General features: G+C 38.3%; 1 protein-coding gene and 1 long non-coding RNA gene across 2 annotated transcripts in view; one reads left to right on the top strand and one right to left on the bottom strand.

Moving 5' to 3' along the window:
- Positions 1–8,938, top strand: part of LOC128249206 (uncharacterized) — an 11,427-nt gene extending 2,489 nt beyond the window's left edge. Inside the window, exon 2 of the long non-coding RNA XR_008265323.1 lies at positions 8,168–8,938. This is a non-coding gene — a long non-coding RNA (uncharacterized LOC128249206). The remainder of the gene's footprint in view (positions 1–8,167) is intronic.
- The window catches only part of LOC106870128 (MICOS complex subunit Mic10), a 31,474-nt gene continuing 24,097 nt past the window's right edge, over positions 8,925–16,301 (bottom strand). Inside the window, exons 2-5 of the mRNA XM_014916115.2 lie at positions 16,042–16,136; positions 14,159–14,206; positions 11,365–11,474; positions 8,925–9,294 (exon numbers count right to left, since the gene is read on the bottom strand). Coding sequence (XP_014771601.1) covers positions 9,271–9,294; positions 11,365–11,474; positions 14,159–14,206; positions 16,042–16,120 — 261 coding nt within the window. The 5' untranslated portion in view covers positions 16,121–16,136 and the 3' untranslated portion in view covers positions 8,925–9,270. The remainder of the gene's footprint in view (positions 9,295–11,364; positions 11,475–14,158; positions 14,207–16,041; positions 16,137–16,301) is intronic.

Here is a 16,301-nt window from a genome sequence, read left to right on the forward strand (position 1 = left end):
ATATATATACAGACACACATTTAATGCTTCAGTCCATCCATTTATCTAGATTTCTCCACATTACTTTCCTTTACTATTTAATATTCGTTGCTTTCTTGTGTTTATATATTAACTAACTTCTCGTACGGCCGTTACGTATCTTCTCCTCTTTTTTTTACTATTTGTTATAGGCATTTTGTTCATTTCTTTTTTGTTTGTTTTCGTTTTGTTATTGTTGTTGTTGTCGTTTTGTTTTGTTTTTTTATTTATTTCTTTTGATATTTAGGTTATCATATGTATAACACGCTCCTAATGCCAACCACCTCAGAGCAAAGTGTGAGAAAGTTTGATATACATCATTACATTCTCTTTCTTTTCCAAACCACTGTGAAAGCCATATTTTTGTTATGAACTGTAGACAAATAGATAAATAAATAAATAAATAAATAAATAAATAGATAATTGAATCGATATTTCCATTTGTAAACGGGATAGGAAGAATCAATAATATACATAGCAAATATAAATATAAAAACAAAGAAACAATAACGAGAAGCCCTTACAAACGCTTTGTATTGGTCGTATGGTATTGGTATGTGTTCAGCTTAGAAAGTAACGGCTAGCTGTCCACACCAAGAGAAATTTATATAGTTTCTGTATTTTGGGGAAATATTGATTAGACACAGATCAGTCTCATCGAGCTGACCGATAATCAAAGAAGTTCCAAACGTGCCCAACATGCTGTATTTTTAGACTGTATCGTATAAGTGAAGGAGATTTTGGTTTCTGTTACTAATAGTTCAAGCAACCACATAGGCGATCTCTCTGAGACACGTTCAAATAACCTTGTAGATTATTTCATAACATTGTACCTTTTTACGGGGTCATTTCCAAGGAATTTGCGAGAAAAGTCGATTGATTAAGTGTCCTTAGTCTTAAAGCTGTTTTTTTTATAGTACTAGACCTTTTTTCGATGTGTCCCCTGTCCTGGTGCATTGAAACATCTATCTTCTATATTATATGATAGTGATTATCAGAAGAGTATGGACATAAAACAAGTGAGGAAAGCCACATGCAAAGTGAATGACGTATTAAGCTTGATTAAAACAGAAAACATCAGTGAAACAAACCAGCTAATCATATCTGCTGCTAATGTCGTAGCTAAGATAGTAGGCTACAAGCGAAAAACTACAAGCGAAGATATAAAAGCAAATGAAAAGAAAGAACCAAACTGGAGGAAGAGAATATGAATGAAGCTGGGGAAAATACGGAAATAATTAGGGCAATTGAATAGGATGAGACGAAAGCTCAAGAATAAGGTAGTAATCAGAAAATTGAATGGACAGTACAGGTTAGAAGAAAGGGGAAAACAAACAGTACATGAAGAATTGACACAAAAGATGACAGCATTAAAGGCCAAAATGAAAAGATATGATGTTAGATGCAAATGTTTCGAACAGAATAGAAGGCATCTATTTGAGGAAATAGAGGGAGGCCAACACCAGGGACTGAATCCAGATACGGAAGAAAATTAAGAATTTGGGGGAAGGTTGTTGAACAGGCCGACGAGGCATAAAGAAAGAGCGGAGTGGTTAACAAAGGTGAAATGACAACTTGCAAGACAAAAAGACGTCAGAATTAATTTATATACAGTGAAACAGAAGTTTTTTTTAAATAGCAAACTGGAAAGGAGCCGGCCAGGATGAAGCACAAGGCTATTGGCTGAAGAACTTTACACAGTTGCATGAGAGGATCGCTGCGCAACTGGATGACTACATGCAGCAAGGTCACGTCCCTGCCTAAATGACAAGTGGACGAAAGCTGCTAAGCCTTAAGAATCCCTTGAAAGGGAACTTGGTATCAAATTTTCGACCTATAACCTGTTTATCACTAATGTGGAAGCTTATGACCAGTGTCTTAGCGGAAGAGTTATACAACCCTCTAGAAAGTAACAATCTACTTCCAGAAGAACGGCAAGGATGCAGGATACAAAGTAGGGCAACAAAAGATCACTTATTATGTGATAAAACGATAAATAGAAATTGTAGACGCAGATTGACTGGATTGAATGTAGAAGGGCTAGATTACAAAAGAGCATATGACATGGTAATACATAGTTGAATAAGTAAAACAATGAGCATATTTGGAATAGCAAAAAACATGGAGAAAATGCTTAATGACAGTATGAAGCATTGGAATACTGAATTGATCGGAGGAGAACAAAGACTCGGGAAAGCAAACATCAGACGTGGAATATTCCAAGGTGATAGCTTATCTCCATTACTATTCGTATTGGCCATGACACCGCTCGCTATTATACTACGATTTGGGGAAAAGGAATGGTCAGATAAATCATCTCCTTTTCATGGGTGATATAAAGGTTTATGTGAAAAATGAGAAATAGCTTGAAAGTCTTGTACATACTTTCCACTTTTTCTCAAATGACGTAGGTGTGGAATTTGGGATAGAAAAGTGCGCTGTATTGAAAATGGAACGAGAAAGATTTGAAAGAAGCCAAGGAATTGAAATGCCAAATGGGAAAACAATGAAAGCTCGTTTCACAATCTGCATCCCACGACCCACATCTGACAAAGCTCCATCCCAAGATCCCAACAGGCTCCTCCCTGACTGTTGGAACGCTTTCTCCTGCTATTCCAAACCCTACTTCTCTCTGCACTCTCCCAATAAGTCAGACCACATGACCTTTCCACTCTGAATCGCATCCTCGATCACTTCATATCAAGAAGGTGCTCCGCATGATTTGTCTGTCTGTCAATAGAAGTGTCACGACATCCACGAAGATAACATAGACGCCTCTCGAGCTCGAAAGATTGACCGTTATGAAAACCTCGTCGAGGAATGTGAAGACGTAGGCTGGAAAAGGGAGCATTTTCCAATCGAAGTCGGATGTAGAGGATTCGTTAGACACAGTGTGAGGCGACTGTTGTTATCGTTAGGCCTAACTCATCGTAAAGCAACTACTACTCATGAGTGATATCCATACTACTGTGTAAAAAAGCAAGCTAATGGATTTGCTTAAAAAAAGACGATGAGCAAATGTCCAGAAGAATATTGATCGAAACCTGATAACCAGTTGATCTAGCAAGCGAAGCCTCATTTCAGTGAGGGGTACCAGTGAGTAATGATGCAGTCGAGAAGCAAGTTCCGAAACGGCGCGCATTCTCTCTTGATGACCTTATAAACTTGCTAGCATCCGGTATGCAGAGTTTTTAACTGGTAGCACTTGCATCTGAACGTACCGGCCGCCTCGGACACTCGGCGAAGAGCACCCTCGGAGGAACCGTGCGGGCCGAAACGACCGGGAGGTGGACGCGCTACTGCAACGCGTGCGAACGGCGACGCCCCGGGCGACGCTCGCCCCCGTTTGTTTTTAAATATAGATTTTGTAGAATCTTTATAACGACTCTCACTGTTGTTACTATCTAGCACCAGATCAGCTCTAAGGTAGAAAATGTGCTTAATGGCTGGATGAACTCCATATAACCATAGTCCTGAATATGCAGCCAGATCTCCGCCCAGTTGGTGATCATACTGTTCTGATACGCAATGATTACTTTATATGGTACGGTGTTACTGTGTTGATGTAGAGAACACTTTATTATTCAGTCAAATTCTAAGTGTTGTGTAGCGTCTCTAGTGTTCAGTTAGTTTCTGTGTCTGTAGATACTGGTGGTGTCTATAGTGGAGAAAGGTATGGTGGACCCAGAACAAACAGTGACAGAAGCTGCTCCTCTGTGCTTATAATTGTTGCTGCGCTTCCTAACACAGTGCTTAAGAATAAGGAGGTCATTTTTTAATGTGTTTTGTTTTCTTTTCTTTTCTTTGTTGAATGGAAGAGACAATGTTCTTAGGGTGATATTGTAATAGCGTTCTGAAGTGTTGTAAACTGTTTCTTTGGGGGACGGATGGAGAATGGAGAACTGTGCATGCAGGAGCAGAAACAAAAACTGTGAAAATCGGACGCTTTTATGCAATTGTCCAGCCGGCTAGAAACGACAGCTAAATCTCCCTCAAATTCATCCAACCATCTTTATAATGGCTGAATATTTAGATATAATCTACCAGAAAAAGAAGACAGGTCACAGATCGGATGCCGGTCTGACGATAAAGATTCGTTACCGAATACTCAATATCAAGAAAGACCTATTCATCAATATTATTTATGGATAATTATAAAGGCGGCGATAGTAGAAGACACTTGCCCAATGTGCCATGCAGTGAGACTGAACTCAAAACCATGTAGTTGGGAAGCAAGCTTACTAACTGCATAACTGTGCCGGCTTTCATATTTAAGAAGTAGCTCATCACTCTTTAACTCTATAATTATTTAACTCTATGATATAGATTTAGCTTGCTCTTCGACAGAGCGCCGAAATAAGTATAAGTTCCGGGTCTTTATATTTGGAGTTCAAATCCTGCCGAAAACACCTGTAGTTTTCATCCCTCCGAGGATCAGCTAACCTACAAAATTACTGGCCTTGTGCCTAAATCTGAAACCATAATATCAATCGCGTGATAATGCTATAAATAGCGTGATCAGGATAAATTATCCATGCCGGCTGGCCGGCAACGTATTATTCTGCCTTATATGGATAATTTATCCTGATCTCGCTATTTATAGCATTATCACGCGTTTGAGAAATAAATTTATTTCTGTATCTTACAATACATCTCAATGCTTCTAAAAAAGAACAAACTTTGTTTGTTTACTTTCATCATAATATTGTTACGAACGCCCGCACGCGAAGCACCTCAACGAAGAGAAAACTCTCGCGCGCGCGAACGTCGACGCTCAGTGAGTCGGGATGTTCGCCACGATTAATAAGCCCAGCCGGAGCACGTAACGACGACAACAGGCAAGAGGAGGAAGAAATAACACGGGACCATACGTTGCGTAGTGAAACTAACTTTTTTTCTTTCTTAGCAAAACAATACATCATCAATACAAAATAACATTGCATTCAATAACATCTAACAATAGCGTTTCCAAGCATTTAACATAATCAAAGTTTACAACCAAGAGTTCGTAAATCAAGTCAATTAAAAGTTCTTTTACTTCTTTGTTTTTCTTTTCTTTGAACAACATGTCACAACAAAGTTCTTTTCTTTTCTTTTCTTTCCCATCAGTTAACATCACAGCTGACAAAATCTCTTTTTCTTTTAAAACATGTAACAACAAAGTTCTCTCTTTAAAGACTATTTAAACAAACCTTCACGGCAAGAATTTCCTTTCCTTCAAATATCCCACTACAATCACAAGAACTTACCAAAGTAGTCTACTACAATCTTTTGCCTGCCACAACAGTTCCATCTCTCTCTGTCCCTCTCTCTGATTGCTTCAGTCCCTATCTGCTGACTGGTACCTTCTGACTATAGGCTCTCTCTCTCTCAGTCTCTTTCTGTTAGACTTATCACCGACAGCTCTGTCTATCTTCAATGCTCTACTGGCCTTCACATCAACTGCTGTGCATCTTCACTGGCTGACCGCTGTACGCCAACTGCTCGATACCAATTGCACTGGCCAACCGCTCTCGCCAACTCCTGTCTCCAAATCTCTGCTGTCGTATTTATGAGAGATACCGTACCCAATAGTGCTACGATACCCCCTCCAAAGCTGGGTCAGTTTAGTACAGTTCCTAACTTGTTTTTCTGAACTTTTGGTGACCGGAAAGGGTCAGCGATCACTCCTACGCTAAAAAAAAATGTGCTTGTTCACAGGACAAAGGAAATACCATTATCCTCAACAACCAGAATACGGTTTCAAACCCAGCTCGGGGAATAAGGACCTAACGTTATTTTGTTTGTTTAACGGCGTCCGTATCAATATCAATGTTTCTTCTGTCATGTTTTTGTTCTTTTTTTAAAGTGTTTTTTTAAGAAGGGATGTAATTATTGCTTGTAGATAAAAGAGTAACTTCCCTTGCATAGTTAGCGTTCAGAGAGAGAGAGAGAGAGATTCAAACAATATTTATCTTTTGAGTGAGCCTGAAATAACCACTATAAAGATGTTTTAACTGTAACCATCATGACTTCATACATTTCAAAGAATCCGTTATCCAATATGTCCTTCAATGATTAATAAAATAATTGTAGTATTCCGACAGACAGCGATTTGTCTGATTTGTCTGCAGGTTGAACGATCACATAGACATTCTTTTCTTACTGTTATTAAGTTTAAATGTTCTTTTTAAGTATCTCGATTATATTTTGGATTCATATCGTGAAAACAAATGGCTAGAGGCCACAGGAGTTCGCCATACTTGCCGATCCAGTGATGAAAGAACCATTCCAATTTTGAACACGAATAGACCTATAAGATAGTTACCTCCCTTAGCATTTACTTGAAGAGTTACCTCCCTTGTTGTCTATTTTAGTTGTTGCGTATTAGAAAATGAGAAATTAAACAATTAATTCGCACGATTTGTCACTCTGTAACAAATAGCAGCCAAATTTTCCACAAATCATTGGCCACGGTATTTTAAAAGGAATGACACATTGAATTATATGGTGAAAAGAGGACAAGATGATCACGGTTCGAAACCAAGTTGAACACTGATCGGCTTGATTTTGGGGGGCTAAAAAACTACTTATAACAAAAATGATGAGAATGTCATGAAGTTGAAGTAAAACTAAACGTAGGTGTGGCTGTTTAGTTAGGAAGCTCGCTTTGAAACCACGCGATTTCTGGTTCTATTTCACTGCGGGTTACCCTGGGCAAGTGTATTCTAATGTCACATTTGTTTTAGAAGTATTTCTTTGATGTTTGCTATCACGAGGTTAGGAGAATCAAAGCCATCGGGTCATCATCATCATCATCATCTGGCGTCCGTTGTCCACCGGTATCGGTCACTTTGCCTTCATGGGGCCGAACGCTTGAAAGGTGCCATGATTTCACTTGGCTTGACGTGTCATCTCAAGTAAAGCATATCGGCAAAGGTCTCTTATAATATACATATATTCATTTCTACTCTAGGCACAAGGTCCGAAATTTGTGGGGAGTGAGGCCAGTCGATTAGATCGACCCCCAGTACGCAACTGGTACTTAATTTATCAACCTTGAAAGGATGAAAGGTAAAGTCGACCTCGGCGGAATTTGAACTCAGAACATAAAGACAGACGGAATACCGCTAAGCATTTCGTCCGGCGCGCTAACGTTTCTTATATCTTTATTGCCCACAAGGGGCTAAACAAGGACAGAGAAAGTGATTAAGTCGATTACATCGACCCCGGTGCGTAACTGGTACTTAATTTATCGACTCTGAATGGATGAAAGGCAAAGTCGACCTCAGCGGAACTTGAACTCAGAACGTAACAGCAGACGAAATACTGCTAAGCATTTCGCCCGGCATGCTAACGTTTCTGCCAACTCGCCGCCTTATAATATACATATATTATATATGCATATATATATATATATGCATGTATATATATATATATATATATATATATATACACACACACACACACACACACACACACATATATATATAAAGTCTGTATGGAAAGAAGTTGTTCTTTCCTAGGGATATATTTTCCAAGCGTACACCAGTTTAGCACTATAACGATTAACGGTACTGGAAAATTCTACATGTGTATATGCACTATTGTTTACCATTGGTTCTTCTTCAATATTAGTACCTTACACTTCTGAAATTCCAGTTGTTGCTATAGAGATTTCCATCGTTTTCGATATAGGAGAAAATGTTTAACAATACAAAGAAAATGGAGAACACATACACAGAACAATCAATCCATTTACTATCATCAGAATCCAGTCGAACCAATGAACTCACTCGGTGCCCACACTGCGAATCGGTCGATCACCCCTATCCGCACATCCAAAGTGCATAATGAAGTTGAAAAAAAAAAAACGGAAAAACCTCCTCAGGGCAAATTGATATTTTTCAATGGGAGCTTATTGTATTTCTTTTTATTTTTGCCTTTTTGGATTTTGCATCAATAATACATACACTATGGTTGATACAATCAATGAAACTACTTTATAAAAAAATAAGATTTGAGGAAGCTTTTGACTGTTATTTCTAGTACGAATGACTTTTTGTTGGTGTCACTAGTTTTCATTTTCTTTTTTCTTTTTAATGTTTCGGTTATTGGACTGACCCATGTTAACCTATGCCTTCTTCTAACTTTTATCTTTTTGTTTTAGACATTAGACCGCTACCATGCTGGGGCTCTGCCTTGAATAGTCCTTTGGAGAGGAGGGGACAAACTCATGGACGAACTCATGGTGTTTGTCCAGTAGCCAATCCAGGTCAAGTAATGAATATCCACTTCACAGGTTGCATAGCTCAGAAACTGAGGAGTCTCTCCAGGTCGAACCATTATTTCTCCACATTGAGAGATTTCAGCTTTGATACTACAAAACATGTGATTAAAATATTGCAGGAAAGAATCACACATGACAGATTCTTCAAGCCGACCCAACCAACAGAAAACCTGAGAGAAGATCAAAAACGAGATGGTTGGATAATATTCATAATGCCAGATGGTCACTCTTAGGAATCCAGCCAGAAAGTCTAATGACAGTTGTTTGTGATAGGACCCTATAGAAGAGGTGACTCACCACTCTACTTCCATGACCTTCTCAGGAATAATGGGCAGAGAAAATGGCTGGATAAGAGGAGTGGATCGATGGAGGAGTGGATCGATGGAGAAGTGGATCGATGGACGGATGGAAAGTAAAGAACTTGGCTGGTTAATTTTCCAATTAAATTTTTTATTATCAAATTACATGTTACACGGTATAATATTTTAGCTACAAAAGAACAAGAAAATTACTTAAGTTACTTCTTGTGAACGAGAAAATTACTTAAAAGAAAAAAGCAATCAAAATAAAAGATACAAAACATAATTTAAGAGATACAAAAAGAAACTATGTAAAAATAAAAAACATTTGAAACAAATAAGGAAAAAAAAATGATTTTATTTGCAAAACTGCATTTTTTAAAGGATTTATATTTTGTTTTTGTTGTTTTACTTTTGTTTTTGAAATTTTGATTTTGTAACAAGATTACAGTACAAAATGTATCATTGAAGATGACTGAGAAAGAGAAAGAGAGAAAAAGGAAGAGACTACAAAATAAATAGTCAATTGTAGTGACATCTTGTACTGTTAGGGATTTTCACATCAGTGGAGATGGTCCTCAGCTGTAGCACAGAAGACACTTCAGTCTAGGTAGCAGCCATTTCACTGTACTCCTGTCAACCGGTCAATGCATACATGCAAATATACCTATATGTATAATCTTGCTACGTCGATTCTTTTCTCTCAACCTATGAGAAGCAGAAAGAAAACAGATAAATATAATCATCATGATGTACATATACTTTAACGAGTACAAGGAACCCTTTTTAGTCAAAATTTAGGTTAAAAAAATATGGGAGTTTCTTATACACGGATAGTATTATAATCCCTTACAAAACCTTTTTTCCAAATTTTAAGCTCCAAAAATTAGGGGGTTCCTTATGCACAAGGGTTTCTTATACACGTTAAAATACGGTAGGTGCATGAAGGCACGTGGCTTAGTGGTTAGGATAATCGGCTCACGATTGTAAGGTCATGAGTTCAATTCCCAGTGTTGCATTGTGTCCTTGAGCAAGACACTTTATTTCACATCGCTCCAGTTCACTCAGCTGGCAAAAATGACTAGTACCTGTATTTCAAAGGGCTGGCTTTGTCACATTCTGTGTCATGTTGATTCACCCTGAGAACTACATTAAAGGTACATATGTCTGTGGAGTGCTCAACCACTTGTATGTTAATTTCATGAGCAGGCTGTTCTGTGGATCAGATCAACTGGAACCCCCGTCGTCATAATCAACAGAGTGCTAGTATATAGGTGCAGGCATGGCTGTGTGATAAGAAGCTTGCTCCCAACCACATGGTTCGAGGTTCAGTCCTACTGCATGGCACCTTGGCAAGTGTCTTCTACTATAGCGTCTTCAACTAAAGCCTTGTGAGCGGATTTGGTAGACAGAAACTGAAAGATGCCCATCGTGTGTGTGTATAAATACGTATAAATATAATAATATAGATTTAATCAAAAGATTAAATGTGGTACTTAAAATGTTTGAGGCACCAGAATTTGGTAGGGTAAAAACCAAAAACAAAATCAAGAGATTCGGTGAATAAAATTTGAAGATAAGCAACAAAAATTCAATAGGTTATAGCAGTACGTATGTTGCTTATCTTCAAATATATATATATATATAGGTGTAGGTGTGGCTGTGTGTTAAGAAGCTTGGTTCTCAACCACATGGTGCCAGCCTTTTGAGTGGATTTGGTAGATGGAAAGGTTTAACTTAGATCACTTTAAAATGGGAATTTTGTATTGAAGAACCAAGGGCAACATGAGGCAAGTTGGTATCAAAAGGGTTAAAATGGTGACGATGATAATGATGATGAATAAACACTGATGATAGAAAAAGAATATTAATATTTAGGCCCAGGCACGGCTGTGTGGTAAGAAGCTTCCTTTCCAACCACATGGTTCCGGGTTCAGTTCTACAACCCTGGGCAAACGTATTCTACTTCAGCTTTGGGCCAGCCAAAGCCTTGTGAGTGGATTTGGTAGACAGAAACTGAAAGAAGCCCGTCGTATATATATATATATATATATATATATACACACATATATATATGCACAGGCAAGGCTGTGTGGTAAGAAGCTTGGTTCAGTCCCACTATATGGCATTTGGGCATGTTCTACTATAGCCTTGGGCCAACCAAAGTCTTTTGAGGGGATTTGGTAGGAAGAAATTGAAAGAAGCCCTCATATATATATATATATATATATATATATATACAAATCATCATCCTCATTTAGCGTCTGCTTTCCATGCTGGTATGGGTTACACAGTTTGACTGAAACTGGTAAGCTGGAGACTGTACCAAGTTCCAGTTTGATTTGGCATCGTTTCTACAGCCGGATGCCTTTCCTACCGCCAAAATAAGTAAGTCTAAATGACCTGTCGTGACCAGGATCCAAACCTGGGTTACCACAGCCACAACATGGGGTTCTACCCACTAGATAATCATGGCCGATAAGTCACATATGTGTGTAAGTGTGTATGTGTTTGTCCCCCACCACCACCACCTGACAACTAGTGTTGGTGTGTTTATGTCCCCATAACAGTTTGGAAAAGAGACCAATAGAATAAATACCAAGCTTTAAGGAAAAAAAAAGTACTAGAATCAATTCATCTGACTAAAAGAAGTTCTTCAAGGTGGTGCCCCAGCATGGCTGCAGTTTAATGACTGAAACAAGCAAAAGATAAAAGATTATTATGATAATGACAAAAGAAATCATCATATCCTCTCCTTTAAATGAATACGAAAATTACCTTCACATAACGGCCGGGAGATTGTAGAGGATGTTTGAATTCGTTTTGGCAGTTAGAATAAGCCATTCCAAGACCAGCACCAATTCCAAAAGCCACAGGCCATGGGCGACCTACCAAAGAGGAAAAAAAAAAGACAAAAATAGTTCAAATAAAGAATGGTTTTTGTTGAAAATACTGCAAGATGAATTCCTGTGTCTTGAATCAACTCCATTGTATTACCGGTATGTATCCAACTGATTTTAGAAGAATAACAGTCAGGCAAAGTGGATACAGGTGGAATTTGAACTTAGAAAAGAGAAGTTTGCTTAAGATAAAGATGGTTGTGGTGAAGTTGGCACTAATGGTGATGACTGTATTAGGTAGTGTTAGTGTTGGTGGTATTGACGGTGGAGGCGCAATGGCCCAGTGGTTAGGGCAGCGGACTTGCAGTCATAGGATCATGGTTTCGATTCCCAGACCGGGCGTTGTGAGTGTTTATTGAGCGAAAACACCTAAAAGCTCTACGAGGCTCCGGCAGGGGATGGTGGCGAACCCTGCTGTACTCTTTCACCACAACTTTCCCTCACTCTTACTTCCTGTTTCTGTTGTGCCTGTATTTCAAAGGGTCAGCCTTGTCACACTGGTTTCTGTGGTTGGGTGCCCTTTCCTAATGCCAACCACTTTACAGTGTGTGCTGGGTGCTTTTAAAAATGTGGCACCGGCATGTTCCATAAATATTTTATCTTAGCTTGAGTGAATTCAATCTTGTTAAGTGAAACGGGACAAATGGAAACTGGGGGTAACCTGCTGCATGAACTCCTCAGCATCATCATTGTCATCATCATTGTCGTCGTCATTGTCATCATCATCTCCGTTGTCGTCATTGTCATCATTTAATGTATATTTTCCATGCTGGCAATGAGTTGGATGGTTTGACCAGAATTGGTAATGCCAGGGTCCACACCAGGCTCTATTGCCTATTCTGGTGTGGTTTCTATGGCTGGACGCCCTTCTTAATGCCAACCACTCCACAGACTGTACTAGGTGCTTTTTATGCAGCACCAGCACAAGATTGCACTTGTAAATTCAAAGATCTACCACCATCTCATACTGTCGCATATACTATAATGGTAGTCTCTCTCGAGTCTGAGAAAGATAATTCTACAATTTCTTACTGAACAAGCAGCACAGATGATTTGTTTATAGTGATCAAATATTCATGCTGCACATTAGATCACTCCATCCCTCCCTTCATCAAATTGACATTACCTGTACAGGTGCAAAGGTGTGCCACACATCAGATGACGAATTGCAGAGCATTGCGAGATGAAAAATTTTGCTCAAGAACAGAACAGGTTGCCCAATCCAGGAATCAAATCCACAATCTTGTGATCATGGGTACAACACCCTAACCACTAGGCTATGCACCCTCACCCTGCCAAATACAATGCTTATTTATTCACATTGTTTTGAATTAATCATGCATTATCCCATAGCTTTTCTTTTCTACTCTAGGCACAATGCCCAAAATTTTGGCGGAGGGGGACCAGTCGATTACATCGACCGCAGTATGCAAATGGTACTTAAATTATTGACCCCGAAAAGATGAAAGGTAAAGTCAACCTCTGAAGAATTTGAACTCAGAACATAAAGACAGACGAAATACCGCTAAGTATTTTGCCTGGTGTGCTAACGTTTCTTATTTCTTTATTGCCCACAAGGGGCTACACAAAGAGGGGACAAACAAGGACAGACAAAAGGATTAAGTCGATTATATTGACCCCAGTGCGTAACTGGTAATTATTTAATCGACCCCGAAAGGATGAAAGGCAAAGTTGACCTCAGCGGAATTTGAACTCAGAACGTAGCAGCAGACGAGTGCTAACGTTTCTGGCAGCTTGCCGCCTTATATTATTCCATAGCTCTGAGATTTCAATGATGTGACTTTATTCTTAGAAAGACATTGTAAGGGTAGGTGTGAGAAGCTAAATTTGGCCAATTTGAATATTAAACTGAGAATATTTGGGCTGAATATGACCAGTTTAAATGTTAAAGGATTAAAATTACAATAAGGATGCATGCCAATGGAATATTCAGTTACTTGAATGTTAAATTAACAAGTAGGAAGGTTAGTCGATTGAACAACTAAATGCTCATCAACAATACCAACCAAGGATCCATTATTTTTAATATTGCTGGAAGAACTTTGGTGGAATGTGAACAAAAATCTAACAAACTAATTGCTGAAAGACAGTTTGTCCAACAGTCGAACAATTCTGTCAATCAACAGCTCCAAGGAAATGGTAATAATCCTTTCTGCTATAGGTAAGAAGCCTTAAACTTTAGTGGAGGCTGCCAGTCAATTACATCAACCCCAATGCTCAACTGGTACTTATTTTTATGATCCTGAAAAGACAAAATGCAGAACATGAACTCAAAATTGTAAAGACAGACAAAATGCTACTCAGCATTTTGTCCAGCATGCTAACAATTCTGCCAGCTAACTGACCTCAAGGAAATGGTAATAATGGGAAATAGCATGCTGGGAAAAATTCACAGCGATATTTCATCCATCTTTACATTCTGAATTAAAATTCTGCCAAGGTTGACTTTGCCTTGTATCCTTTCAGGGTTGATAAAACAAGTACCAGAGAAGCACTGAGGTCAATGTAATTGACTAGTGCCTGGGGTCAATAAAATGTTTCTATAATTTGCTCCAGAACACTGGGATTGATCTAATGACTTATCCCCTCAAAAAAAAAAAATTTCTGGCTTTGTGCCAAAATTTGAAACCAATAATGGGAAATATACTTACGCTTAAACAATGTCACAGAAAAAATAATTCCCAATCCTAGACCAGTTGCTGTAAAAGAATGAAATGAACCATTAAGTATATTCTTTTAATTTTCATATAAAATATCAGATCATTTCAGTTCTAGTAATGAAATGGTAAAACAAATTCAAATACCTCCAAACTTCCCACTAAAAACTTCCATAAGAACTCCAGCTTAGTTCCAATTTCATGGCAATAAGCCGTCATTATAATCTGTCATTTTAATGTCCATTTCTCTGTTCTTGAATGGATCATACAAAATTCACTGAGGCATATTCTCAATAGCCAGATGCCTTTCCTGTCATCAATCCTCACCTGTTTCCAAGCAAGGTAATATTTTCCCCATGGCCAGACGTTTTTATCAAAGAGCTGAAATGAAGGACACTACTTGTATGATGGTGATAACTATTTTTATAATTTGTTCTAGAACAATCCTGAGAAATATCCTTATTGGGTAAGGGTAAAGACCTCTTTCGGTCATGGATGACCATGGGATTGCACCTAGAAAGTTCCCTTCCAAGGCACAAGTCCAGGTAAGGTTGTATATGGAAGACCAGCAGTCACCCATGCATAACAGTCACAATTTCTCTGAACCAGCTCCATGTCATGCCTACCATATTTCCCAGCTCTGGAGACCTACCACTTTTGATTCCAAAATATTTGGTAAAAAATGATAAAGTGTTTTCACTAATGGTTTAGTGACATATAAATATTGTTGATTATCTACACTTATTATCTACATTTTTCCTTTTAATTTTACATTAAATAATTTCATGTGCAGGGGCGTGGCTTAGTAGTTAGGGTATTCAGCTCATAATCATAAGGTCATGAGTTCAATTCCCAACAACACTTTATTTCATGTTGCTCCAGTCCACTCAGCTGGCAAAAATGTGTAGAACCTGTATTTCAAAGAGCCAGCTTTGTGCCTATAGTAGAAAGGATTATTATTATTATTGTTCTGGGCGTTAGCACACCAGGCAAAATGCTTACGTTCTGAGTTCAATTTCCGCCTTTCATCCTTTCGATAAAATAAGTACCAGTTGAATATTGGGTCGATGTAATCAACTTAGCCTCTCCCCGAAATTGCTGGTCAGTTCTTCCGGTTTTGCAACCAATAGTAGAAACGCTTTAGTTTAACCGTGTTTTTTGCTCGGGTCAAACACTATAGTTTAAAGGCCAATTTACAATTGTTAGGACAGTCGAGTGGTAAAATCGTGATGAAAAATAAAAAGTTAATGATTTAAATAAACACCTTTATATTCTTAAATATTTTCAGAATTATTCAGAACATTTAGATTGTGTACTTCATAAGAAAAATAGGCATGGAAGGGATAACTAAAATGCTTATTTATTCACCTTGAAAGAAGACCATTCAAATTCACTTTAAACCATCCATAATGAAACCTCGGTACCGGACTTAGAAATGAAAACACTTCAGATATTAAAACTGTAATTATACAGAGGGTAGGCATGGCCCTTGAACACAGGTGAAGCACGAATTCGTCAATAAGGTGGCTTAGCTTCAAAAATTAACAGGTAAAGCTTCCTCGTGTTATGAACGTCACCGTTTAAAAAAAAAACGGAAAGGAATCACTAAATTGGGTAGTCATAGATACACTTTACCTGAAAGAGAAAACCAGACAGGATCGTTACGGCTTGAACGCCTTTGATCACTAGTTTGACAGTTCAGTCCCGACTGACAGTTGTGTAAATAATATAATCTATGACATTGGTGTAAAATGTACTTTTGTACTTGAATAATAAGAGTCGCTAAGGAAAGGTCGATCCTTTCAAGTGATTCATTTAAAACAACATTAGGACGATATGTAGAGAATGTATATTTAAACAGCTTGCTCGTTACTCACCTGTTTTGATCATAAGATCAGAGACACACTGGTCAAACTTCAGACCAAGGACTTTCTCTGATGCAGCTTCTTTAGACATGTTGATCGCCGTTCCTCTTTAATTCCAGACAAAAACGAAAAAGAATACAATAAAGGGAGATAATTAACAATACTCATAATATTTTTATTTTATTTATTTTTTACTTGCTTCAGTTCGTGGATTGTGTCTATAGTTAGACTCCGAGTTGAAGGGTTTCGTCGAATTAATTGCCCCCCCCCCC

The sequence above is a fragment of the Octopus bimaculoides genome, chromosome 12, assembly GCF_001194135.2.
Source record: "Octopus bimaculoides isolate UCB-OBI-ISO-001 chromosome 12, ASM119413v2, whole genome shotgun sequence".
NCBI lineage: Eukaryota > Metazoa > Mollusca > Cephalopoda > Octopoda > Octopodidae > Octopus > Octopus bimaculoides.